At 38.3% G+C, this 25,324-nt stretch overlaps 1 protein-coding gene and 1 pseudogene across 2 annotated transcripts; one reads left to right on the top strand and one right to left on the bottom strand.

Moving 5' to 3' along the window:
• Positions 1-296: 296 nt before the first annotated feature.
• On the bottom strand, positions 297-11,257 carry LOC120011221 (annotated as a pseudogene).
• A 1,501-nt stretch (positions 11,258-12,758) lies between these two features.
• LOC120011080 (mediator of RNA polymerase II transcription subunit 15a-like) lies at positions 12,759-23,449 on the top strand. 2 transcript variants are annotated; one of them, XM_038862119.1, is made up of 13 exons: positions 12,765-12,915; positions 13,123-13,200; positions 13,310-13,432; positions 14,176-14,287; positions 14,868-14,988; positions 16,376-17,719; positions 18,609-18,679; positions 19,506-19,580; positions 19,863-21,197; positions 21,306-21,644; positions 22,287-22,481; positions 22,571-22,659; positions 22,873-23,080. In XM_038862119.1, the coding sequence occupies exons 3-13, from the start codon at positions 13,320-13,322 to the stop codon at positions 23,078-23,080; spliced, it is 4,002 nt and encodes a 1,333-aa protein (XP_038718047.1). In that variant the 5' UTR covers positions 12,765-12,915; positions 13,123-13,200; positions 13,310-13,319. The 2 variants fall into 2 exon arrangements, with proteins under 2 accessions (XP_038718048.1, XP_038718047.1); XM_038862120.1 differs by lacking the exon at positions 13,123-13,200 and having other exon boundaries at positions 12,759-12,915; positions 22,873-23,449.
• Positions 23,450-25,324: the final 1,875 nt, after the last annotated feature.

A 25,324-nucleotide genomic window follows, 5' to 3' on the forward strand; every position in this document is an offset into this window, starting at 1 on the left:
ATCGTCAGCATCTGCAATTATTAAGCCCATGCCAAGAAATTGAGAATGGCCCACCGCGCTAACATTTCTAGACTAATAACTGGGCTACTTTTCTTTCTCCGTCAGAACACCTACTAATGAACATCCATGGCAACCAAGAACGTCAAAATTAGCTGGAACATTGTCATTCACCAATCCCCTTACATGCAACAACTTCAAGTGAAATCTTGATTTCCAAAACTCCCCAGTCCTCAAATGCGATTTTTTTAAAATCACTAATCCATAGGTTACTACAATGTGTGTCCTTAGGAACGGCACTGCCAAGACTGATAGAATTAAATCACAGAAGAACATACCAAGAGAAACATTAATCCAGAAGTTGTATCAGAATCTTAGATATTGTTGTTCAAAATAAAAGCAACATAAATAAATCCATGCATGCTCCTACTCAATCATCTCAAATCCAGAACTCTTAAAATTAAATTGACATTAGTAGCATATCACTCCGCTCATGAGAACCTTGTGCACAAGTGTCGTTATTTACCTTTTACTATCTCAGTCGACCTTGCACTTAACCCGCCAAACCATTTGACTAGGGTAGAAATTGAGCCATTGAATAGGTAGATTCGCCTGTCTGGAGCAATGGCACCAACTGAAATAAAATGATCACCAATAACAGAATCAAAATTAGCTTTAACACAAGATTCTGGAGTGCATTCTCGCTGGCCTGTCGGGGAGAGTGGACAGATTTTTGACACAAAGAACCAACAGGAACCCACTGCATTGAAATCAGAGCATATCCTTGTCCGGCGGAGTCCAATTTGGAGCCTGGTTGGGGCAAATTCATCATGTTTTGCTGAGACAGAGAACTATGCTGCAAACTAGCAATACTACTCTGCTGCATTGTTGCTGCAGAACCCTGTAAGTTCACTGACTGGGCCTGAGGGTTTATCGGATTTTCATGAGACTGAATTTGAGTAATTTGAGATTGTGACTGCTGAATGGAGTGCATTTGAGTCGGCAGAATCTGTCCTGGGCCTCCTAGCTGCTGGGAAGGAGGCTCCCTCGGCCTGTTTGAGTTTATAAAGTTTATAATCTGCTTCTCATAGGAACCCAACTTCTCCTTGAAATAGGGCGGGATGGTATGTTTGGGCGCCTGTAAGAAAGTTATAATGCGCTCCAACATAGCGTTGAAGACTTTCAGCTTCTCAACCTGCTCTGGCTTTGGTGGTTGTGGAAGAGATTCATTCTGATGAACGAAGAATAACATTTTAAGAACACCAATCCACGAACATATGCAAGCAAAAGCTAAAAGACAAACATTTCGCTAAGTCAAGAAAATAACTTTGTACTTTTTTTCTTTTCCCTCTTTCCTGATTATTTTCTTGGTGATAGACAGTGAGACTTATTTAAGATCAGAAGACAACTGATTGACAGCCAATCTACACACAAATAATTTGAAGCACATTCATGCCTTGAACCATCTAACGTGACAATGAACTCAAAGGAATATATGTGAGGCACAGCTAACCTGCTGAAATTTAGCAACAATTTTTTGGTGCATTTCATTCAATTCAGGCAAGTAAGTCTCCTTCAAGGCTTTGATCTGCAAAGTAAAAGTAAGATATATATTTAGCTAATTTGTTTATAATGGTTTCCACAATCAATCAAACAGCTTTCTTGCATCTACATGCTGATGGAGAATTAACCATGAAAAAGGTTCAACCATGCCCATTACTTGAGGACTCACTTTCCCTGCCAGGTTAGTAATAACTAGATTATATTAAATGAATGGCATATTGAATTCATTACATATGACCGTCATCTGGTTATAATGTTCTCTCTACAGATGCTTACGCAATTTGGCATATCATGTAAATACTCGAAGTAGAAACCTCTTACAAATACCAAAGTACGAGTAATGACAACGCACTGCCATACACCACGGAAATATCTGTTCATGCCATGAACTATGTATTACTCTCTCCATTGTGCTAAACTCAACATAAACGAAGGAGGATGGGCAGTGGAGAGGTTCCACGACCTCAAAATTTTCATTGGACAAATCGCACCACATAGCCATTATACTCTGCCATGGTTTTATAGGAACAGAGTTCTCATCACATCCACGAAAGATGCCATATATCTAGTATCTACCCGACCCAGGATCTTGGACCAAGGTGAACTCAATGCCATAGATTCATGTAATTCTCTGCTTAGGTATTTCTATCAATGCATCATGGAACAAAAAAAAGGCAGAAAAAAGGGGCCTGTTGTTGGGTGATATGGAGAGAGAGAGAGAGAAGGGTGGGGGGATCAGCAAGACAAAAAGGATGTTAACAATTATTGGTCATCAAGTTTTATGGAGGTAAGGTCTCCATACATCTTCCATGTCCCCAACTCGGCCCACTGCAGGAGCGGGTGTAGTTTACCTTTTGCCCATATCATAAACATTTTTCATTAAATGGAGAACAAGAAAACAACAAATCACCTTTTGATAGACTTCCTCTTGCCAATCAGCCCCGTCAGCATGTCCTGTCTGGCCTGTGGAATCTAGAGATGCTACAAAATAATGCAAAAAATGCACGTCAATTAAGAGACTTGCGTACAATGGGAAACTGCACAAAACTTATTAGGCCAACAAATCTCATAATTACCAAAGATCAGAATAGAGATAACTCTAAATGAAATTATTAAATCCTAAACAAGAATCTCATTGTTCATTTAATTGGAGTAATGAAAAAATAAAATGAACAAAAGTTTCCCAAGTAGCAAAAACTAAATAATTATTGAAAGAAAACATCAAAGTCGTTAGGGAGAAATGTGAAATAATCTACATCCATCAGTGCTTCAGAAGACTTCCTCGCAATCAAGATATGTAGCAGAGGTAACAACACTTCACCAGAAGCAAAGTTGTCAATAATAACTTTTTTGTGAAGCAAAATAAATGTATTGAAGGAGTTCCAAAGTGGTGCAACCAAAATGTTGGTAATCACATAAGCGAGTACCCACTTTGGACCAGATATGTTAATTTGTGGGCTCAGCTGTTGCTGATGCATACCTGAGAGGTTATTTTGTTGAGCCATCAACTGCTGCTGCTGGTGCAGGTTTTGAAGATTGTTCTGCGGGCCCAGCAACTTCTGCAGGTGCTGCAAGTCCCCAACATTGTTTTGTGACCCAATTAACTGATTCTGCTGCATGTTTGATGCATTTGCCTGTTGCCCAATTTGCTGCTACTGCGGATGCAACAACGTCCGCTGTGCCATTAGCTGTTGATGAACAACAGCGGTCTGTTGTGGTTGTTGATGCAGCCTAAGGATTTGTTGTTGATGTTGCTGAAGCATAGAATGAGTCGATTGTTGAACAGGAGACTGCTGATTCTGTTGACGACTAAATAGAGGAGCTGATTGCATCAAGGAAGGTTGCACCATGGATGATGTTTGCATACCAGATTGCTGAGAAGATTGCAACTGCGTTGGTTGTAATATGTTCTGCTGTTGCTGGATATGTGATTGCACGAGTGAATGTGGGAGATTTCCCTGCAGGAATTTCTGCTTCATAAGTAACTGCTGCTGATAAAGATAGTGTTGTGTGTTCTGGGACTGCCGTTGAGGTTGCTGCTGTTGCCCAACCACCTGTTGCCTTCCAGCCATTGGCCTTAGAGAATTAGTGAACATATTGGAGGGCATCCCCTGTCCCATTGAATTCCCCACTGAACTCTGGGAAACATTCGATATGTTCTGCATGTTAAAGTTCTGGCTAACAACGTTGGGAATAGGAGCCTGGCTTAGACCGGCCACAGAGGACATTGCCAAACCAGCAGATGCAATGTTATTCTGGGTGTTCTGGGATAATAACTCTTGGCGTGCTTGCTGACTCGATGGCAACTGCATAGGAAGTGATTGCCCTTGATTGTGAAGTTGGGACTGCATATTGTGAGATGCTACTAGAGAAAAAAGACCAAATTAGATATAAATTAGCATAAACATGTAAGCTTATGAATTGTGAAGACAACTAACATGTAATTATGAAGGTAAAGAACAGAAGCAATAAAAAATCAAGAGTGACTTGAGAGTATTTTTTAGAGTTGCACAACCAATCAACACTTGACGCTTGCAAGTTTAACCAAGAGAGAGAATAAAATAGAAAAAAGGGAGGGAAATTGTAGTTGAAAGATTTGAGTTTGGAGTGCTTCATATTGTGAGCCATTGTAGAGAAGTCTTGATAAATTGATGTGCACAAATTACAAAGTATTTTAGAGTGCTTGAAATAATTTTGCCAGTGGAGATGCTCTTACAAGGCACTCATGCTGCCCTTCAAAGAGAAGAAGAGAACAGAAAACATAAAAAGGAGATCAAAAGATAACTATATTTCTTATTACAAACTCATCAGTCACTTGCAGGGAAAAAAAAAAAAGAGTTAAGAAAAAAAAAGAACAACAAATCATCAAAGAATGAAGGGGGATAAAATCAACCAAAACATTGTATATCCAGGCTCTCTCCAACGTATCAGAAAAATGAAGATTGGACAATATACTACATCTAAACGTTTTACTTGATCGAACAAAAACATAACAAAAGAACATGATGGAGCACAAAAACGAGGGAGAACAGTAGAGACATGCGTACACCACCATGTGGAGAGCAAAGAAAATATGAAAGAGTGAGGGTCATATTTTATAGTTGCGTAACATAAAAGCATTATTATACTTCATTTTATTACCTGGATTAGGGGGCTTGTTGCTGTTGTTGTTGCTCGGAGAGTTGGACTGCAAAGGATTGGGCACAGTGTTCTGGGACTTGCTCTCCATTGTAAGCATCTTCAAAGATATTTTTCGAAGATAATCTTTCTGAAAAGTAAAATAAATATGAAAAACTTTAGATTTCATGGTAATGCATATTGCAACTAGCTCAATCATTTTAAGCCAGCATTGACTCTGGCTCTGCAACTTCTTTTTTATTCCCTCCTTTTTTGCCCACATATTTCCATGTGACAAGCTAAAATCTCTCAGCATTTTAAGTACGTTGCTTAAGTGGGAATATATACATTTAGAAATATTTGAACCCCCCGGAGACGGGGAACACTAAATCACCCAACCACATCCACATATATCTATAGCTCCAGATTATGAATTCATGCATATATATGTCTATGTATTGGTGACCACAGAAGACTGGAATAAAGGATTACTGAAATTTGAAACTTGTAATTTCAGAAGGCGGTGGGGAAAGGAGGATGACTTTGAGTTCTGTTCTCCTATAAAGGTCAAGGACCTAATCTAGTTTGTACTCTGTTCCCAGTAGTACCATCTTGGTGCCCAGTGCATCGATGAAATTTCCTATTAACTTCGAAGAAAATATATCTACAAATGGAATTGGTTTAAATGAACAACCCACACAATGAAACCCCAGCAATGTAAAATTACCTGGCTTTCGGCGGCAAAATATATTTTCTCCTCAAACCTTTCAGCTATTTTCTTCAGTTCTTGTAACCCTTCTTGCCCAGTAAAAGGAAGATGCCTTTTTAATGTTTCCATTCTACACATGGAAAAGATTTCATTTAATGACTTTTTCTTTGATGAGATTCCTTTTAATAGCAATTAACCATTCAGTATGCACAAAAGTAGCTAGTGAGAACCATCAACTGGAAAAGAGTGCTAGTTTAGTAGTGAGACATCCTAAGGTGGTATGGACACCATTTCTATTCGAGTCATTTTGACTGCATCATAAGGTATAACCGTATAAAACTCAATAAAGTTTGAATCAAAATACAAGTAAATGATTAAACATTTATTTGAATGAAAAAAGAAAAAGAAACACTAACCATCCAGAATGCATGGATACAGCTATATTAAGAATAGGAGAGCAACATTTCCTGCCATTCATGAGCTGTTTTCTTTTCCCGAGCTCACTTAATATCAAGAGATATGACTCTTGCTATCTCTTAGGTTTTTACCTGGCAACAACATCTACAACTAAAATGCATCTTGGTTCATTCACAAACTTTCTTTAAAACAATGAATGCAACGCGATGAAAATGTTAAGAGGATATATATAAGTTCGAACTATGTATGTGATTACATCTACAGTTCTGCGCTCCAGTTACTAACTGCAACTAAGTTTTAAAACCCAAAATAGCTTCTTATGCAGGCCTTAATTTTATTATATACAATTGAAACAGCCTCGCCGCTATGCTGGGGTAAGATGGCTTACATCTTGCTATTACTGCTGCTGCTGCTGCCGCTGCCGCCACCGCCTACCCTGCTGGACGCTTGAGCATGGGAGTTGTACCTTTTATACTGAAAAACTAGAAACATCCGCTAAATGGTTTTCTTTTAACATTTTTTATGGTTATAGAAACATCCGCTATATAGTCCAGATCACCTCCATCACGGTACTCCCAATTAGTATTACAGCTAATAAAAACAAAAACCAAAGTTAGGCTCACCTATTCTATGTCTACATCTAACTTCAATTTTTCATTTTTCTCTTTAATTTTGACTTAAGTGTTAAATACGAGACCCATAACGACCACAAAATCAAAGAAAAAGGGAAGAAAAAAAAATCCTTTAATGTAATCAACAAATACTCCAAACAAAAGAGAATTGAAAAGACAAACGTATACATTTTGTTGACAATTCTTTGCCGATAATCAGGAGCCAATTGAGCTCTCCAATCGCCGGTGTCCACGGCAGTATCTCCGGCAGGAGGAGGACTCGAATTGTTGGTATCCATCAAATCCTACCTAAATCAAAAAAGAAGAGTCACCAACACTTATATAAATGGATATGACTAACAAGACAGTATCCCAAAAGCTATTTCGTCAATCACAGAAACCGATCCCCACTATGAGACTACCAAATCGACAGATTCCGATTCAAAAATTTCCTTCCTATAATCTCATATGCTGCGATTGATTTCTTTTTCATCACCAAAAAAAACACAAATTCGCTTACCTTCTACACAAAGAAAGGAAGAGAAGATGAACCAAACATCAAAAGATTCTCGTCGGAAAGATCAAAAGGAGAGGAAGAGGTGTATCACCTGTGGATTTGCGGCGGTGAAAGGAATGAGAGGCCTTCAGGCTTTGAACTCGATTGAAGAAATAGACTCCTCTCCTCTTCAGAAGAATCGGTGCTTGCAATGCAAGACTCTCTCCTTTATGCCGTTGCAGAGTATCCAATTCGTCGCTAGTCAACGATGATTCCCAGGAGACATGAAGTGGAAAGTTCATTCGACCCGTTTGTGGGACTTGGGCTTTTTAAAAGTTGAAGCGCTTCAAAAGCCCATGGGTCTGTATACTCCGTAGCCCACGAAATAATCAAATGGACCTTAGCAGTTCAGTGGGTGGACTAATATTCCCAATTCCCATGCACGTCCGTTGTTTTATCTAATTTTTTTAACAAAACCTTTATTCTTAAGTAAAATAAAAAAAACCTTTTTTTTCTTTCCCGTTTGTTTCAAAAGAAAATTGGGTCCACGAATAGTTTTTTAGAAAAACCTGATAAACAGCCCTGCTACTCGTCCTAACAATTAGGATCCCAGTGATCTCAGTTGCCCACTTGCAATTTTAATCTCCTCCATACACGTCAGCAACTGAGATCACTAGGATCCTAATTGCTGTGACAAATAGCGTTTTTGCTTGATAAAAGACCAAATTAGACATAAATTAGCATAAACAAACATGTAAGCTTGTGAATTGTGTGGACGACTAAAATGTAATTATAAAGGTGAGAACGGCAACAACAAACACTTAAATAGGTTATACTTGACAGATTGAAAGGGTCTACTTCAATGCATGAGGCAGTCATGCTGCTGCCACTCCAAAGAGAAGAAGAGAGAGGATAGAAATGAGATAGAGAACATAAAAAGGGGAGCAAAAGATAACTTTCTTTCTTATTATACACTCATCAGTCACTTGCAGGAAAAGGTACCTTTCTTTCTTATTACATTAAATCTAAAACAAAGCTATCATGCAATCAAACTTCTATTGCCTCATCAGCATCATCATCTCGAACACCATCACCATCATCAGTACTCCAAGTTCGGCTCATTAAGGGAGAGTTTTGCAATATTTAGGTGTCCAGCATCCTCCAATGTACCAAATTCATCTCCTGCAATGTCGCACATTTTGATTTCACCTTTCATGTTTGGCTAAGAAAGGACGAAAAAATATAAGAGCCAGCTAGGGTTTGCAGCTTTTGGCCCACCACAAAACCGCTCGTGTCCAATAGGTGTCGGATAACCAAAAAAATTAAAAAATCGGATACTCAAATACACATATCGAGCATGTGTATGAGCGTATCCGTGTCCGATACAATAGAGTGTTCGTGCTATTTTGCATAAAAACACTGTTATACTTTATTTTATTACCTCGCTTGTTGCTGTTGCTTGGAGAGTTGGACTCCAAAGGATTTGGCACAGTATTCTGGGGCATGTTCTCCCATATGAGCATCTTCAAAGATATTTTTCGAAGATAATCTTGCTGAAAATTAAAACAAATATGAAAAGTTTTAGATTTCAGGCAATGCATATCGCAACTTGCGCAATGATTTTAAGCCAGCATTGTTTCTTGCTCTGCAACTTCCTTTTCATCCCTCCTTTTTCGCCCACATATTTCCATGTGACAAGCTAAAACCTCTCAGCATTTTAAGTACGTTGCTTAAGTGGGAATATATACATATCGAAATATTTGAACCCCCCCAGAGAAGGGGAGCACTAGAATCACCCAACCACGGCCACATATATCCACAGCTCCAGATTATGAATTCATGCATTTATATGTCTATGCATTGGTGAATGCAGAAAACTAGGGCCAAGGATTTCTGAAAGTTGTAAACTGTAAATTTCATAAGGCGTGGGGGAAAAAGGAGAACTTTGAGTTCTGTTCTCCTATAAAGGTCAAGGACCTAACCTAGTTTGTGCTCTGTTCACAATAGTACCATCTTGGTGCCCAGTGCATCGATGAAATTTCCTTTTAACTTCGAAGAATATATATCTATCAATGGAATTGGTTTAAATGAACAATCCTTACAAGGAAACCCCAGCAATGTAAAATTACCTGGCTTAAGGCAGCAGAATATATCTTCTCCTCAAGCCTTACAGCTATTTGTAATGCTTCTTGCCAAGAATAAAGACTATTCCTTTTTAACGTTTCCATTCTACAAATGGAAAAAAATTTCATTTAAAATAGCTTTTTATATGATGAGATTCCATTTGATAGCAACTAACCTTTCAGTATCCACAAAAGTAGCTAGTGAGAACCATAAACTGGAAAGAGTGCTGAAAGTACAAAAATGAGACACCCTAAGCGGTGTGGAAGCCATTCCTAGTTGAGTCATTTTGACTGCATCATACGGTCTACAAAAACTCAATAAAGTTTGAACAAAAATACAAGTAACAAATGATTAAACACTTATTTGAAAAAGAAAGAAAAGAAAAACTAATCATCCAGATTATCACCAAAATTTCAGCTCTGTACAGGTTCTTTTCCGATCTTCTCATAGACCCATGAACAAACAATTCTTACCAGTAGTTTCCATTTTGAAACTACAAGCATAGCATAGGTCCAAGAAATTGAAACTTAAAGTAGACCTAAGTATATCTCAGACATGCTAACATTTACACACAACTAAGAATATCTCAGACATGCTAATATGTGTTACACCTTAAAGGTGACTTATAATGCTCTAAAGTGCATAAAATCGCACAAAATGTTGGGTCACTAAGAGACAACATGCCCAAAAATTGAGTGGCAGAAATGACCATGTTGCATTGGATTTGTGGAGATACAATGAATGATAGGATAAGAAACGAGAGTATTTGATCCAGGATAAGCGTAAGATCATTTGGGCATGTGCAAAGCAGAGTTATTAGGGTGGTAGTCTGTTTGAATTAAAAAATATATATATAAGTAGGAGATACCAAGAGAGTAAGTGACAATATCTCTACTTCCCAATCTGGGATTTCATGGACTATTAGCTTCACCAGAGATGCCCAATACCGGGAAGGTGATAACTTCCTTATTGTCTTGGAACTTATGGTGATGAGCCGAACAATAACTCATGTGACGGATTCTCAGAAAGTTTCTCGTATGGATTCATTTAGCAGACCCTGAGATAGTTTGGGGTCAATCAAAATATCATCTAGCCTTAATTTTATTACATACTATTGAAAAAGCCTCTATGCTATGTCGGAAGTAGGATTAAGGTTTTGTAAACCTTGTCCTTACCACCACGGCTGACCGCACCACCTCCATTGTGGAAGGCTTGCGCACCAAAGTTTCCTTTTTAACATTTTTTATGGCTATAAAAACATCCGCAAAATAGTCCGGGTAACCTCCATCACGGTATTCCCAGTTAGTATGACAGCTAATAAAAACAAAACCTAACTTAGGCTCACCTATTCTATGTCTACATCTAACTTAACCAATTCTATGTCTACATCTAACTTCAATTTTTCTTTTTTCTCTTCAATTTTGATTTGGGTGTTAAATACTAAACCCGCAACAACCACTAAATCAAAGTAAAACGGAAAAAAAAGTCTTAAATGTAATCAACAAATATTCCAAACAAAAGAGGATTGAAAAGGCAAATGTAATACATTTTGTTGACAATCCTTTGCCGAGAATCAGGAGGCAACTGAGCTCTCCAATCGCCGGTGTCCACGGCAGTATCTCCGGCAGGAGGAGGACTCGAATTGTTGGTATCCATCAAATCCTACCTAAATAAAAAAGAAGTCACTCACCAAAACTTGTGTCAATGGTTATGATTAACAAGGCGGTATCCCAGAAACTATTTTGTCAAAGAAGAACAGAAAATAATTCCACGAAAAACCAATCACTACAACCGATTCCCACTTTGAGACTACCAAATCCACGGATTCCGATTCAAAAATTTCTTTCCTATAATCTCATATGCTGCGATTGATTTTTCTTTTTCATCACAAAAAAAAAAAAAACACTTACCTTTTACGCAAACAAAGGAAGAGAGAATGAATCAAACATAAAGACATTCTCTTCAGAAGGATCAAAAGGAGAGGAAGAGGTGTGGCACCTGTGGATTTTCGGGTGAAGGAATGAGAGGTGTTGGACACGATTGAAGAAATATACTCCTCTCCTCTTTCAGAAGAATCGATGCTTGCAACGCAAGACTCTGTCCTTTATGCCGTTGCCGAGTATCCAATTCGTCTCTGGTGAACGGTAATTCCTAGGATCGGGAATTCTGTCGTATCGGTCTATCGGGGTCGAAGTGGACATTCGACCCGACCCGTTTGTGGAACTTGGGCTGTTTGAAAGTTGGAGTGCTTCAAAAGCCCATAAGTCTGTAAACTCCCTAGCCCACTAAAAGTCAAATGGACCTTAGCAGTTCAGTGGACTAGTAATTTTATATGTGTTTTTTGCAAAGTAAATTTTGGGCTAGACAAGTTAAATAGCCAAGGTTTTTAACTTGTCACGTAGATTTGGAGGCAAAATGTAGGTCTTATTTTGGATGGATGTAACATTATTCTATGTGACGAGTTAAATAACATTAACTATAAATACACATATAAAACCCACATAAGTTAAATGGATATCACATTCTGATAAATTCTCACTACTTATATTATATAATAACATTTGTGAGTGTGTTCAGCTCACACATGTGAAGCCCTAACTTTATTTATTTTGGACTCTAAGATTTGAGCGTTGATTGGTTAATTATCGCGCTCTGAAAAATAGAGATGATCACAAAAGATGGCAAACACAGATTGTTAAGACTTGTTTGGTTAGGTATGAGTTGCCATGTAGTTTGTAAGTAAATATTTAATCACTTTCAACTAAGAATATCCTTTTAAAGATAAAATTGTGCAAGTCTTAGATCCAAGGTGGATAATACATCTCCTGAGTTATAAGCTAATAACATTTTTTTTATGCGAGAAAAATGGAAAGAGGATATCAAGAAAGCTGTTTTCCTCGCAATCTGACATCCTCATTCCTTGTCAATGTTTGGATCACAATCTTCAAGGAAAATTCATCTTGTTTGGGAGGAAATGAGAATTACCTTTTGGGAGGAATTTTTCTTTTCTTATAATTTTTTATTCCTACAATTCCACCTATCAAACCTAACAACAAAAATTATAATTTATGAAAAATTGAATTCCGCGACTCAACAGACAATGAGAATTACCTTGATATAAAATTATTATCATCTTGTTTGGGAGGAAATGAGAATTACCTTTTGGGAGGAATTTTTCTTTTCGTAGAATTTTTTTATTCCACCTATCAAACCTAATAATTATCAGTAACAAAAATTATTATTTATGAAAAATTGAATTACGCGACCCAGCAGACAACTATGAGTAATTTCACCTTTTTGAATATCTTTGGCGATGTGTTTCAATAATAAAATGTAGTTAATTAATCTTTTGTTCACTTCAAGTCTTCAATGTAAATCAATAATCACATTTTACCCCGGCTTTAATAGGAGCACAAGTAATTGTTACTGAGCCATTAATTAGAATGATAAAGATAGTGGGTGAGTTTTGAATTTCCCTATCATTTTATTAAAAAAAATAAAAATAAAATAGATAAAAAAAAACATTTATTACAAAGTAAAAATACTACCACCAGTGAAAAAGTTTTTTTTTTTTTAAAGGCTCGTAAATCACACACGAAAAGTTATATCTGAGGGTCAGACAACCTGACCAATCAGACTATCTCATATTCTCAGTGAAAAAAAGTCTAGTTGGAATTGGGCAATCATGTAAAATCCGTAACATGATCTATAGATAAGTGGTGCTCCCTCTCCCCATAAATAGTTATCGTTTTGCAGTGCCAATATCGAATCGAATGATTTCTTCTGAAGCGAAGTCAATTTCTTCTTCTTCAATCGGGTCCAACGCCTGACCTCCACTGATTTTGTTCAAAGCTTCAGCTATCATCGCTGCAAATCCACAGGTGCCCATTCTCTTCGTCCTGATATCTACATACACATACGAAATGCAATTCGCTTATAGCTGCTGCTTATATCGGAATATAGATTTTTGTTTTATGCTAAAATTCTTCTTCAATTTTCTCCGAAACCCGAAATTGCGAGGAAGAGAATCTTTGATGTTTGGTTTCTTTGTCTCCTCTTTTGTTTGCGTTGAGAGTAATTGGAATTAGGTTTCTGTTCGGATGGAAAACGAATCAATTGCTATATAAGGAAAAAAGATTGAATCGAATTTGCGGTATTCTTAATTGGTGAGCAGTTCCGTGGAATTCACTTCTGTTCGTCTTTGATAGGGTTGCTGGAACTGTTTATTTGGTGAAACAACTGTTGGTGACTCTTCTTTTCTTCTTTTTTCCCCAGCTAGAATTTGATGGATACCAACAATTGGAGGCCTAATCCTCCTGGCGGGGAACCTGCGGTGGACACAGGTGATTGGAGAGCTCAGTTGCCGCCTGATTCTAGACTCAGAATTGTCAACAAAATGTAAGCTTATTTTTAAATTTACCTTTTCTACTTCTTTATTTTTTTCGTGATCTTTTTATCTGAATGTGATTGCAATATTTTCAGATTCCATTTAAGAATTTGTCTCTTTTTCTAAGAACCAGGGGTAGTTATGAGTCTTGTATTTTTACATCCTGTGATAGTAATAAATAAATCAAAAGAGGGGTTACTCTATGGTGAATAGATGCTGTCTCTGTATGGATGACTTGGAGCCAATTGATCATCTGCTCCTACATTGCTCTTGGTCCACAAAGGTGTGGGAAATGTGCTGACCATGCTGGGCATTAGGGGTCACAAATGCTTCAGCGGACAAGGAGCTGGCTTGGAAATCTATTGGCAAAGGAAAACATCACAGAAGCTTCTCTCAACTTATTCCAATGCCTGTGATGCGGATGTTATGGATTGAAAGGAATAACATAATTTTTAACAACAACGAGTCCTCCTTAGAAGTCTTCTTAGAAAAATGGTTGGAGTGCCTAAAGTTGTGGAGTTCATCCTTATCAGGGAATGTTTTATATGGTTATACCTTATGATTCAGTCAAAATGACTCAAATAGAAATGGTGTCCACACCACCTTAGGATGTCTCACTATTGTACTTTTAGCACTCTTTTCCAGCTGATGGTTCTCACTAGCTACTTTTGTGCATACTGAATGGTTAATTGCTATTAAGAGGAATCTCATCAAAGAAAAAGCTATTATTAAATGAAATTTTTTCCGTGTGTAGAATGGAAACATTAAAAAGGCATCTTCCTTTTTCTGGGCAAGAAGGATTACAAGAACTGAAGAAAATAGCTGTAAGGTTTGAGGAGAAAATATATTTTGCTGCCGAAAGCCAGGTAATTTTACATTGCTCGGGTTTCATTGTGAGTGTGGTTCGTTTAAACCAATTCCATTTGTACATATATTTTCTTCGAAGTTAAAAGGAAATTTCATTGATGCACTGAGCACCAAGATGGTACTGCTGTGAACAGAGTACAAACTAGGTTGGGTCCTTGACCTTTATAGACAACAGAACACAAAGTCATCCTCCTTCTCCCACCGCCTTCTGAAATTATAAGTTTCCAACTTTCAGAAATCCTTGGTCCTAGTCTTCTGCATTCACCAATACATAGACATATATATGCATGAATTCATAATCTGGAGCTGTAGATATATGTGGTTGTGGTTGGGTGATTCTAGTGTTCCCTGTCTCTGGGGGGTTCAAATATTTGTAAATGTATATATTCCCACTTAAGCAACGTACTTAAAATGCTGAGAGATTTGAGCTTGTCACATGGAAATATGTGGGCAAAAAAGGAGGGGATAAAAAAGAAGAAGTTGCAGAGCCAGAGTCAATGCTGGCTTAAAATCATTGAGCAAGTTGCAATATGCATTACCGTGAAATCTAAAAATTTTCATATTTATTTTAATTTTCAGCAAGATTATCTTCGAAAAATATCTTTGAAGATGCTTACAATGGAGAGCAAGTCCCAGAACACTGTGCCCAATCCTTTGCAGTCCAACTCTCCGAGCAACAGCAACATGCCCCCTGATCAAGGTAATAAAATGATCAAAATAGTGCTTTTATGTTATGCAACTATAAAATATGACTCTCACTCTTTCATATTTTCTTTGCTCTCCACATTTGCTTTGATATGGTGGTGTATGCATGTCTCTACTGGTCTCCCACCTTTTTGTGCTCCATCATGTTGTTTTGTTATGTTTTTGTTAGATGTAGTACATTATCCAATCTTCATTTTTGTGATACATTCGGGAGAGTCTGGATAAATTGTGGAACTTATACACAATGTTTTGGTTGATTTTGTCACCCTTCATTCTTTGATGATTCTTTGTTCTTGTTTTTTTCTTCACCCTTTTTTTTTCCTGCAAGTGACTGATGAGTTTGTAATAAGAAATAAAGGTATCTTTTGCTCCCCTTTTTATGTTTTCTGTCTCACTTTCGTCCCTTTCTCTTTGATACGAATGTTCCACATTGCTTAGATAGGGAACTTATGATCTATTGATAAAGAGGGCAAATGCCTTCCTCAATGAGTCAACAAGTTTTTTAGGTAGTGACCTATTGGGCTTGTTGGTTACAACCAGCCCATATGTGGGTAGTGGTTGGTTAAGGAATGTATGGGTCTGTTGGGTGTGTGTATGGGCGCACACCTGGCCTGGTTCTTAACAATGGTATCAGAGGTGTTCAGTCTTTGCACATATGGGTGTTTGGATCTCCCTTCGTCCAGGTATGGGATTGGACTGGGCCACCATGGAAAGGGCTACCAGTGGCTCTGGTGGTACAGGTAAGCCCCAGCCCAGTGAAAGACCCCCACTTAGTGCAGCCAACGTGGGCGTCGGCTTCGTCCAGTTATGGGACTGGATTGGGTCGCTACGTAAAGGGCTACCAGTGGATCTGGTGGTATGGGTAATGACCCTAACCCAGTGAAAGACCCCCACTGAATGCAGCCGACGTGGGCGTCGACTCAATAAAGTGGGGGTATTGATACGAATGTCCTACATTGCTTAGATAGGGAACTTGTGATCTATTGATAGGAGGGCAAATGCCTTCCTCAATCAACCAACAATCTTTCTAGGTAGTGGCCTATTGGGCTTGTTGGTTACAACCAGTCCATATGTGGGTAGTGGTGGGCTTGTGTGGTCGGTTAAGGAATGTATGGGCTTGCTGGGTGTGTGTATGGGCGTGCACCTGGCTTGATTCTTAACACTCTTCTTCTCTTTGGAGTGGCAGCATGAAGGCCTCATGCATTGAAGTAGACCCTTTCAATCTGTCGATTATAACCTTTTTCTTGTGGCTGTTCTGTACCTTCATATTTACTTTTTAGTTGTCTCCACAATTCATAATTTCTTTGGCAAGTGTCTTCACAATTCATAAGCTTACATGTTTATGCTAATTTATGTCTAATTTGTTCTTTTATCTGGAGTAGCATCTCATAATATGCAGTCCCAACTTCAAAATCAAGGGCAATCGCTTCCTATGCAATTTCCATCAAGTCAGCAAGCACGCCAACAGTTATTATCCCAAAACATCCAGAATAACATTGCATCTGCTGGAGTTCAAGGTTCTGCTGGTTTGGCAATGTCCTCTGTGGCTGGTCTAAGCCAGGCTCCTATTCCCAATGTTGTTAGCCAGAACTCTAACATGCAGAACATATCGAATGTTTCCCAGAATTCAGCAGGGAATTCAATGGGACAGGGGGTGCCCTCCAATATGTACACTAACTCTCAAAGGCCAATGGCTGGAAGGCAACAGGTGGTTGGGCAACAACAACAGCAGCAGCAGCAGCAACCACCGCAACAGCAGTCCCAGAACACACAACAGTATCATTATCCGCAGCAGTTACTCATGAAGCAGAAATTCCAGCAGGGAAATCTCCCACATTCACTCATGCAATCACATATCCAGCAACAGCAGAACATATTACAACCAACACAGTTGCAATCCTCTCAGCAATCTGGTATGCAAACATCATCCATGATGCAGCCTTCCTTGATGCAATCAGCTCCTCTATCTAGTCTTCAACAGAATCAGCAGTCTTCTGCCCAACAATCTACTCAGTCTATGCTTCAGCAACATCAACAACCAGTCCTTAGGCCACAACAACAGCCACAGCAGGCTGCTGGCATTCATCAACAGCAAATGGCACAGCAGGCATTGTTGCATCCACAGCAGCAGCAGATTGGGCAACAGGCAAATGCATCAAACATGCAGCAGAATCAGTTAATTGGGTCACAAAACAATGTGGGGAATTTGCAGCAACAGCAGAGGTTGCTGGGCCAGCAGAACAATCTTCAGAACCTGCACCAGCAGCAGCAGTTGATGACTCAGCAAAACAACCTCTCAGGTATGCATCAACAGCAACTGGGCCCACAAATTAACATTTCTGGTCTGTCACAACAGCAGCCGCAGCAGAAATTGCTTGGAACTCAGTCTAGTAATCCAAGCATGCAAACTAATCAGCACTCCGTCCACATGCTGCAGCCTTCAAAGGCACCAATGCAACAACAACACCAAAACTCGTCCAATTTGTTACCAACCCAAGGGCAGCAGTCACAACCCCAGCCATCTCAGCAGCAATTGATGTCACAGATGCAGTCACAGCCTGTACAGTTGCAACAGCAGTTGGGTTTGCATCAGCAACCTAATCCATTACAACGAGATATGCAGCAAAGGCTTCAAGCATCAGGTTCTTTGCTTCAAGCACAAAATGTAATTGATCAGGAAAAGCAATTGTATCAATCACAAAGGGCTCTTCCAGAGACGTCATCAAGTATGTTGTCGTATTTATGCAGCTTCCTGCTTCTGTTTAGTGCTTTCATGCTACAGGTAGATTATTATAGATGCTTTTTATTAGTGGCCTGTAGCATCCTAAATATCTAACATCTTGTACCTTCTATCCATAATATTACTGGCAATGTTATTCATTATCATAAGTTAAGTCAACAATTTTCTTAGAGTTTGGTAGTTGATGCATGCTTTGTTGGAAGAAGCGGTGTCTTTAACTCCTAGAGGGTAGGTTGTATGTCACGAACTTCTGGAAATTATGGGAATGGCAAAGAAAATGCATTCAATGTCATCCAAGTGAGACTATTAGGCTTCAAAGGTGGTGCTGAGGTTAAAATATAATCTCTTGGTAAAGACTCCTACAACTGCTGGTGGCATCTCCTTGAGCGGTAGCTATTTGTACATCTTGCTGTCAGTTGCAGTTTGACTGTTGCTTCAAAGTGGGTACTGGCTTTTGTGATTACCAACATTTGGGTTGCACCGCCTTGGAGCTCCTTTAATAAATTTAGTTTGCTTCACAAAAAAAAGTGATTATTGACATCTTTGCTTCTGGCAAAGTGTTGTTACCTCTGCTACTTATCTTGATTGTGAGGAATTCTTCTGAAACCACCAATGAATATAGATTACCACAAATTTGTCCCTAACGACTTCTATATTTTCTTTCAATAATTAATTAGTTTTTGCTATTTGGGAAACTTTTGTTCATTTCATTTTTTTCATAACTCCAATTAAATGAACATTGGGATTCCTGTTTAGGATTTGATAATTTCATTTAGAGTTATCTCTGTTAATTATGAGATTGGTTGGCCTAATAAGTTCTATGCAGTTTTCCATTGTACACAAGTCTCTTATTTGACGTGCATTTTTTTGTGTAGCATCTCTAGATTCCACAGCCCAAACAGGACATGCTGACGGGGCTGATTGGCAAGAGGAAGTCTATCAAAAGGTAATTTGTTGTTTTCTCATTTTCTATTGAATAAAAACTGCTTATGATATGGCCCATATGGGTAAAAGCCTAAAAGGTAAACAATACTTGTGCACAAGGCTCCCGCAAGGCCTGGGTCGGGGACATGGAAGATGTATGCAGACCTCCACAAAACTTGATGATAGAAATTCTTAACATCTTTTTGTCTAGCTGATCCCCCCCTTCTTTTTTCTCTCTCTCCATTTCACCCAACAACAGGCCCTTTTTTTATGCCTTTCTTTTGTTCCATGATGCAATGCATGGATGGAAAAACCTAAACTGGGAATGACATGAATCCTGGGTTGTCCAATGAAAATTTTGGGGACATGGAACCTCTCCACTGCCCGTCCTCCTTTGTTTATGTTGAGTTTAGCACAATGGAGAGAGTAATACATAGTTCATGGCATGAACAGATATTTCCGTGGTGCATGGCAGTGTGTCGTCATTACTCGTACTTTGGTATTTGTCAAAGGTTTTACTTACATGGTTAACTTGACATAGTTTCTCCAGCTTTGTACATTTCTACTTCAAGTATTTAGATGATATGCCAAATTGCGTAAGCATCTGTAGAGAGAACATTATAACCAGATGACGGTCATATGTGATGAATTCAATATGCCATTCATTTTAATATAATCTAGTAATTACTAACCTGGCAGGGAAAGTGAGTCCTCAAGTAATGGGCATGGTTGAATCTTTTTCATGGTTAATTCTCCATCAGCATGTAGATGCAAGAAAGCTGTTTGATTGATTGTGGAAACCATTATAAACAAATTAGCTAAATATATATCTTACTTTTACTTTGCAGATCAAAGCCTTGAAGGAGACTTACTTGCCTGAATTGAATGAAATGCACCAAAAAATTGCTGCTAAATTTCAGCAGGTTAGCTGTGCCTCACATATATTCCTGTGAGTTCATTGTCACGTTAGATGGTTCAAGGCATGAATGTGCTTCAAATTATTTGTGTGTAGATTGGCTGTCAATCAATTGTCTTGTGATCTTAAATAAGTCTCACTGTCTATCACCAAGAAAATAAGCAGGAAAGAGGGAAAAGAAAAAAAGTACAAAGTTATTTTCTTAACTTAGTGAAATGTTTGTCTTTTAGCTTTTGCTTGCATATGTTCGTGGATTGGTGTTCTTAAAATGTTATTCTTTGTTCATCAGAATGAATCTCTTCCACAACCACCAAAGCCAGAGCAGGTTGAGAAGCTGAAAGTCTTCAAGGCTATGTTGGAGCGCATTATAAATTTCTTACAGATACCCAAACATAGTATTGTGCCCAATTTCAAGGAGAAGTTGGGTTCCTATGAGAAGCAGATTATAAACTTTATAAACTCAAACAGGCCGAGGAAGCCTCCTTCCCAGCAGCTAGGAGGCCCAGGACAGATTCTGCCGACTCAAATGCACTCCATGCAGCAGTCACAATCTCAAATTACTCAAATTCAGTCTCATGAAAATCCGATAAACCCTCAGGCCCAGTCAATGAACTTACAGGGTTCTACGGCAACAATGCAGCAGAGTAGTATTGCTAATTTGCAGCATAGTTCTCTGTCTCAGCAAAACATGATGAATTCACTTCAGCCAGGCTCCAATTTGGATTCTGGACAAGGAAATGCATTGAACTCAATGCAGCAGGTTCCTGTGGGATCTCTGCAACAAAATCCTGTCAGCGCTCCCCAACAGGCCAATATGAATGCCCTGTCAACTCAAAGTGGGGTGACCATGCTTCAGCAAAACATTAATCCCCTTCAGTCAAATTCTAATGTGCTACAACATCAGCATCTGAAACAACAGCAGGAGCAGAAAATGTTACAGACACAGCAGCAGTTCAAACAACAATATCAACAGCGTCAGATGCAGCAGCAGCAGTTTCTGCAGCAGCAGCAACAGCAGTTGCATCAGCAAGCAAGGCAGCAGATGCCTGCACACCAGATGGTCCAGCTTCATCAGATGAATGATGTTGGCGAGATGAAGATGAGACAGGGAATGGGTGCTAAGCCGGGAATGTTCCAGCAACATCTTTCAGCAAGCCAGCGCCCATCTTATCCGCATCAACAACTGAAATCTGGAGCTTCATTCCCTACATCTTCACCCCAACTGCTTCAGGCTGCATCTCCTCAAATGCCTCAACATTCTTCTCCACAGGTTGACCAGCAAAACCTGTTATCATCTCTCACCAAATCTGGAACCCCTTTGCAGACCGCAAACTCACCTTTTGTGGTCCCATCTCCTTCAACTCCCTTAGCCCCTTCTCCTATGCCAGGGGACTCTGAAAAACTCATATCTGGTATTTCCTCAAATGCTGGAAATATCGGGCCCCAACAAATGACTGGTGCACAAGCACCAGCCCAATCTCTGGCAATTGGGACCCCTGGGATATCAGCCTCTCCATTGCTTGCAGAATTTACCAGTCCAGATGGAGCTCATGCTAATGCTTTGATTAATGTTCCTGGGAAATCAAGCATCACGGAACAGCCCATTGAGCGTCTGATGAAAGCAGTTAGTGAAATTCCCAACCCCCCCCCCCCCCTTCTCCTGTTCTTTTGTTGTGGTGCTTAAGACTTATAGTTGCCAATATCATCATTGTGCTTCAATTAAAATTTTCAGGTGAAGTCTATGTCACCTCAAGCATTGAGTGCATCTGTGAGTGACATTGGTTCAGTTGTCAGTATGATTGATAGGATTGCAGGATCAGCACCAGGTACTGGATCTAGAGCAGCAGTTGGTGAGGATTTGGTTGCCATGACAAAGTGTCGTCTGCAGGCAAGAAATTTCATCACTCAAGATGGAATAAGTGGAACAAGGAAGATGTGGCGCTACACAAGTGCCATGCCCTTAAGTGTTGTCTCATCAGCTGGATCTGACAGCCTTAAGCAATTAAGTGGTTTAGAGACATCTGAACTGGAGTCCACTGCATCATCGGGTGTGAAGAGGCCTAGAATAGAGGTATTACTCTTGGCTTGTGGTATACTCCTTTTGAAATTGTAGTTGGTTGTTGAGTTTGCCATGCCAGTTTACTTCATGTTATATGCACCATTGTACCGGTTGACATACTTGCTATTTAACGTTTTTGTCCAAGTTCTTATAGGGACTATATCTTGCATTTCTTTTTAAGTTGGTTGCTTCTGCTTACTGAACGAAGATAATATGCTAATTACGAAGCAGTCAATATGGTAGAATGCCAACTGCACTAAACAAAGGCGGTCTTCTTTGAAAAAAAGCTCGAGATTTTGCAACTACAATAAATCATATTATTCTAATATTATCTTCCAAGATGTCTTTTCATTGGAAAGGTGAAGATATGAATAGAATAGAAAAGAAATGGAAGTAGTAGTGGGTGATGCTTGATAGTTAATAATGCTGTGATTTTGGACACACGCATTAAGATAGACGAAAGGAACAATCTTTTCATTAGAAATTTTGAATTAATATTGCCATATGTGTCTAATGTCACGTGAGTGTGTGTTTATCTCCAGTATATCAGTCTTAAGTGTTCTACTCATGTCCCTTTCTCTGTTTGGCTACGTTGCTCACTTGGAGCAGACAATGCTTGCAAAATCCCCATTGACCATAGGATGCATCTTGTAGGCTAATCGTTCCCTTCTGGAAGAGATAAGGGAAATAAATCAGCGATTTATAGACACAGTGGTTGATATTAGTGACGAAGATGTTGATCCAACTACAGCTGCTGCTGAAGGAGGTGAAGGAACTATTGTTAAGTGCTCTTTCAGTGCCGTGGCTCTGAGTCCAAACTTGAAATCACAATATGCTTCAGCACAAATGGTGGGCGTTCAAACACACCAGTATGTTATGACATTACCCATATGCACCATGCATGCCTCTGTATTCATTTGTGCTTTATTCTCATGCAGTCACCAATTCAGCCCTTACGATTAATGATTCCCACGAATTATCCAAAATGCTCGCCAATACTCTTAGACAAGTTTCCAGTTGAAATCAGGTGAAGGAACATGACATTCTCTCTCTCTCCCTCCTAATTATTTATTATAGGTCTCTTTTTCCTCGTGCTGTTATTTTCTTTTTGGGGAATGCTAGAACATGTATATTGATTGAATGGGTGTGGAACATTCAATATATGGATTTAGGAAGTGTATTGGGTAATTTATTAATTCATGGCATTTAGAAGTGTATTTGCCCTGTATTACTTTGACAGTAAGGAGTATGAAGATCTCTCAATGAAAGCAAAGTCCAGGTTTAGCATATTTCTCAGAAGCCTTTCACAACCTATGTCACTTGGGGAGATAGCAAGGACCTGGGATCTCTGTGCCCGTGCAGTTATCTCCGAGCATGCCCAGCAAAGTGGCGGTGGCAGCTTCAGCTCAACATATGGGACTTGGGAAAACTGCTTGAGCGCTGCATGATCGTCCTCTGTCTTACTGGACAGCTGTCTCTGCCGTCGGTATCAGGGCATTTGTAAAGAGACGTAGTGTAGTCATATATGTTGTCCATCTTTCCTTATGTTCAATCTCTGAGCTTGAATAATATGCATCATTATACATATCTATAACAGGCTGTTATCATGTCTGTCTGTAGCCATGCTGCTGCTGTTGTTTGTATGAATTACCAGATTGGTTTTTGTGTATTATCTCAATCGTACTCATTCTCCGCCTCTCTTTATTCTCAACCCTGAGAATAAGGAGAGGCGGAGAAGAATCGGACTGAAACTAATTACCGATGTCAATAATTATTTTTTGATGCGGATAATCATTTCTTGGTGCCGTTAAATGTCATATGTGGAATCAATTATTATTTATAGAATTGTTTATTTATTGGTGTTGATAATCGTTTTTTGGTGTTGATAAACGTCATATGTGGAACTAATTATTATTTATAGAAATGTCTATTTACCCGTGTCGATAATCATTTCTTGATGTCCATAATCGTTTCTTGGTGTTAATAATCGTTTATTGGTGTCAACAAACGTCATATGTAAAACCAATTTTTATTTATACAGAATTATCAATTTATCGGTGTCAATAATCATTTCTTGGTATCGATAATCGTTTCTTGGTGTCGATAAACGTCATATGTGGAAATAATTATTATTTATAAAAATGTCTATTTATCGATGTCGATAATAATTTTTTGTTGTCAATAATCGTTTTTTGGTGCCAACAAACGTCATATGTGGAATCAATTATTATTTATATAGAATTTTTTATTTATTGGTGTCGATAATCATTTCTTGGTACCGGTAATCATTTCTTCGTGTCGATAAACGTCATGTGTGGAATCAATTATTATTTATAGAAATGTCTATTTACCGAAATTGATAATCATTTCTTGGTGTCAATAATTATTTCTTAGGGCCAACAAACGTAATATGTGGAACCAATTATTATTTATATAGAATTGTCTACTTATTGGTGTCAATAATCATTTCTTCGTACCGATCATTTCTTGGTGCCGAGAAATGTCATATGTGGAATAAATTATTATTTATAGAAATGTCTATTTATCAGTGCCGATAATCTTTTCTTGGTGTCGATAAAAGTCATATGTGGAACTAATTATTATTTATAAAAATGTCTATTTATCGATGCCGATAATCATTTTTCAGTGTTGATAATCATTTCTTGGTGCCAATAATCATTTATTGGTGCCAACAAACGTCATATGTGGAACCAATTATTATTTATATAGATGTCTATTTATTGGTGTCGATAATCATTTCTTGGTACCGGTAATCATTTCTTGATGCCGATAAACGTCATATGTGGAATCAATTATTATTTATAGAAATGTCTACTTATCGGTGTCGATAAACGTCATATGTGAAACTAATTATTATTTATAGAAATGTCTATTTACCGATGCTAATAGTCGTTTTTCAGTGTCGATAATCATTTCTTGGTGTCAACAAACGTCATATGTTGAACCAATTATTATTTATATAGAATTTTCTATTTATTGGTGTCGATAATCATTTCTTGGTATCGGTAATCGTTTCTTGGTGTCGATAAACGTCATATGTGGAATCAATTATGATTTATAGAAATGTCTATTTATCGGTGCCGATGATCGTGAATTGGTGTCAATAAACGTCATATGTGGAACCAATTATTATTTATATAGAATTGTCTTTTTACTGGTGTCGATAATCATTTCTTGGTGCTAGTAATTGTTTCTTGGTGCCGATAAACGTCATATATAAAATCAATTATTATTTATAGAAATGTCTATTTATCGGTGTTGATAATAGAATTGTCTATTTATTGGTGTCGATAATCATTTATAGAAATGATTATTTACCAGTAATTATTATTTATTGAAATGTTTATTTACCGATGTCAATAATTATTTTTTGGTGTCGATAATCATTTTTTGGTGTCAATAATTGTTTCTTGGTGCCAACAAAAGTCATATGTGAAATCAATTATTATTTATATAGAATTGTCTATTTATCGATATCGATAATAATTTTTTGGTACCGATAATCGTTTCTTGGTGACGAGAAACGTTATATGTTGAATCAATTATTATTTATAGAAATGTTTACTATTAGGGTTGATAATCGTTTCTGGGTGCCGATAAACGTCATATGTGGAACTAATTATTATTTATAAAAATGTCTATTTACCGATGCCGATAATCATTTTTCGGTG

The sequence above is a fragment of the Tripterygium wilfordii genome, chromosome 12 (genome assembly GCF_013401445.1).
Source record: "Tripterygium wilfordii isolate XIE 37 chromosome 12, ASM1340144v1, whole genome shotgun sequence".
Classification (NCBI taxonomy): domain Eukaryota; kingdom Viridiplantae; phylum Streptophyta; class Magnoliopsida; order Celastrales; family Celastraceae; genus Tripterygium; species Tripterygium wilfordii.